Here is a 2,246-nt window from a genome sequence, read left to right on the forward strand (position 1 = left end):
CTACGAATTGATATCAATGTTGGTCTGTATTGATACAAATTGACTGCATAAAAAAGACCAATACCTACAACCCTAAATTGTCAATACAGGGGTTAGAATGTGAGACAGCTTGAAAAGGAATCCCCACACTAGTGTCCTGGGGAATTTTTCCCTAATTAAAATCAAGAATATCATCAAAGTTAGATGACCCTCATGATTGGTTACCAAAAAAAAATTCTCAGATTACCATCCATTGGTGCACTCATTCTCACGTGCTACACTACATGAGTTCAGGGCCTTCAGGCCATTGGATCAGGATCAAGATAGCAGAATTTAAAAATGCTATAAAACCTTACAGCATCGACTGCCACATCAGGTTGGCTTGTGGGACCTAGTAGGCATCGTTCACGTGGCTACTATTGACTGTTGGACGAAGTAACGGATACGACTTCGTGGTCATTCCTAATTGTTAAAAACCACCGAAGGTCAGAGCTGATCACGTGAAACTCCCATGCATTTTATGACAAACCCTTTTATAAAAAATAATAATAATAATTTCTGAGTCTTCTCTCCCTTTCTTTTTTGAATATGACTTAGAAAACCCTTACCATTTCCCTAACATTTCATTTCAATTTTATCTCAAATCCTCACATATATTCATAAACCCTTTCCCTATCATCTTCCCCTTCTCATCTCTTCTTTCATAGATGTCTCTTTCCAAAATCCTATCAAGATCATATTTTTAGCTTGTGAAAATAATGACAAACTTAAATTTCCAGAACCTCCCCTAGATATATATAATTTTCTCCATCAATGCCCAATAAGTTTATCAAAATAATCCATAAATTGTGAACCCACAAGAGGAAAAAGAGAAGAATCAATTATTTAAAACAAGAACAAAAGATCACAAAGCATCAAGAAGTGATGATGACTTGATGAGATAATTTTTTGATGTCTATAAAATCAAAAGAGTCTTCTAATCTTTTCTTTACAAATGTATCTAATCTTCAGCTAAGCATCTGGGTATAGCTGAACATTGAAGCTGGAGGCTGATATGCTTTAGCCAAAGAAGAATAATTATTTGGATTAGAAACTGGTCCAGGTCCAGTAGGGAAACCAATCCCCAAAGGCCTTTTCCCCACAGCTTTTTCAAGTGATTGCACCTGTGTCTTCAAGAACTTCACATAGTGAATTGCTTCATCTAACATGGAAGCTGTATCCATCTTAGTACCTCCAGGGACTAATCTCTGAAGAATCCTTATCCTCTCACTAATCCTTTCCCTCCTATGCCTTGCCGCTACACTTTGTGGATCCTTTGATATCTTCACGTTCCTTCTCTTGGGTGGCTTCACTGATTCAGGGTCAATGTGAATTGGTTGCATCGCCGCCATCCGAAAGATCATCTCCCTCATTGCAGCCATTGAATTCTTCTTCTGTGATGATAGACTTGCACCGCCCGATAATTCTAATTCTCCAGCGGCGGCGGTAGCAGTGTTTCGCAGCCGCCCTGTCATAGGATTGGAGAAGACTTCTTGAGTTGGAGTGCCCATGAATGTAATGGTGGAAGGTGGGTTCATTAATGGTTGTGAAAGCACTGGTGGGTTATCAAAGACTGGGGGTGAAGACCCAATACTTGTACCAGTAGCGCATGAGAACTCCATTAACGATGGTAATTGAGCAGTTTCTTGGTAGGGTCCGCAGAATTCATCAGGGAGCTTGTCCATTTGTTGCATCATCATCATCATCTCCACCTGATCTTCTGTTGTAGACTTTATCAGGTCTACGTCCATGGGTTTCTCTCACCTTTCCTTGGGATGGAAGAAGAAAAAAAATTGGAAATGAAACAGTACTATTGTGAGAAAGAAAAAAAAAAAAAAAAGGAAAAAAAAAAAAAAAAAGGGAAAGCAAGGTCTTGAGATGTAGAAGAAGGAAAGAAAGAAAATATGGTTTGAGTAGTTCACTGAAGAGTTGTTATCAGAAATTTGCAGAGAAAGAAAGAGAAAAGCACCAAGGGAGGAGAGGATGAGAAGATAGGAAAGAACAAAAGTGAGGTGCTTACTATTATGGGGAACCGACTGATCAATCCAATAGGAAGTCCATATATATATAACACAAAATGATGGAGTAAGAATATCATATTATTATTATTATTATTATTTTAACCCCTCTTATATGATCATCAAAGAGTTGTTGGGCTATTTTATCTCTAGTTAATTTTTAAAGCATTTTTTTTTTCATGAGTGATGGCACTACAGATCACAGAAGGT

At 37.9% G+C, this 2,246-nt stretch overlaps 1 protein-coding gene across 1 annotated transcript; it reads right to left on the reverse strand.

Moving 5' to 3' along the window:
• Nucleotides 1–841: 841 nt before the first annotated feature.
• On the reverse strand, nucleotides 842–1,862 carry LOC122090116 (transcription factor HEC2-like). Its single transcript, XM_042659960.1, has one exon. It carries the CDS (start codon nucleotides 1,767–1,769, stop codon nucleotides 987–989), a length of 783 nt encoding a protein of 260 aa, XP_042515894.1. The 5' UTR covers nucleotides 1,770–1,862; the 3' UTR covers nucleotides 842–986.
• Between the last annotated feature and the right edge of the window lie 384 nt (nucleotides 1,863–2,246).

The sequence above is a fragment of the Macadamia integrifolia genome, chromosome 9 (genome assembly GCF_013358625.1).
Source record: "Macadamia integrifolia cultivar HAES 741 chromosome 9, SCU_Mint_v3, whole genome shotgun sequence".
Lineage (NCBI taxonomy): Eukaryota > Viridiplantae > Streptophyta > Magnoliopsida > Proteales > Proteaceae > Macadamia > Macadamia integrifolia.

Excerpts from the sequence above, each read along its gene's own strand:
- LOC122090116 (XM_042659960.1), bottom strand. The coding sequence starts at position 1,769 with ATGGACGTAGACCTGATAAAGTCTACAACAGAAGATCAGGTGGAGATG.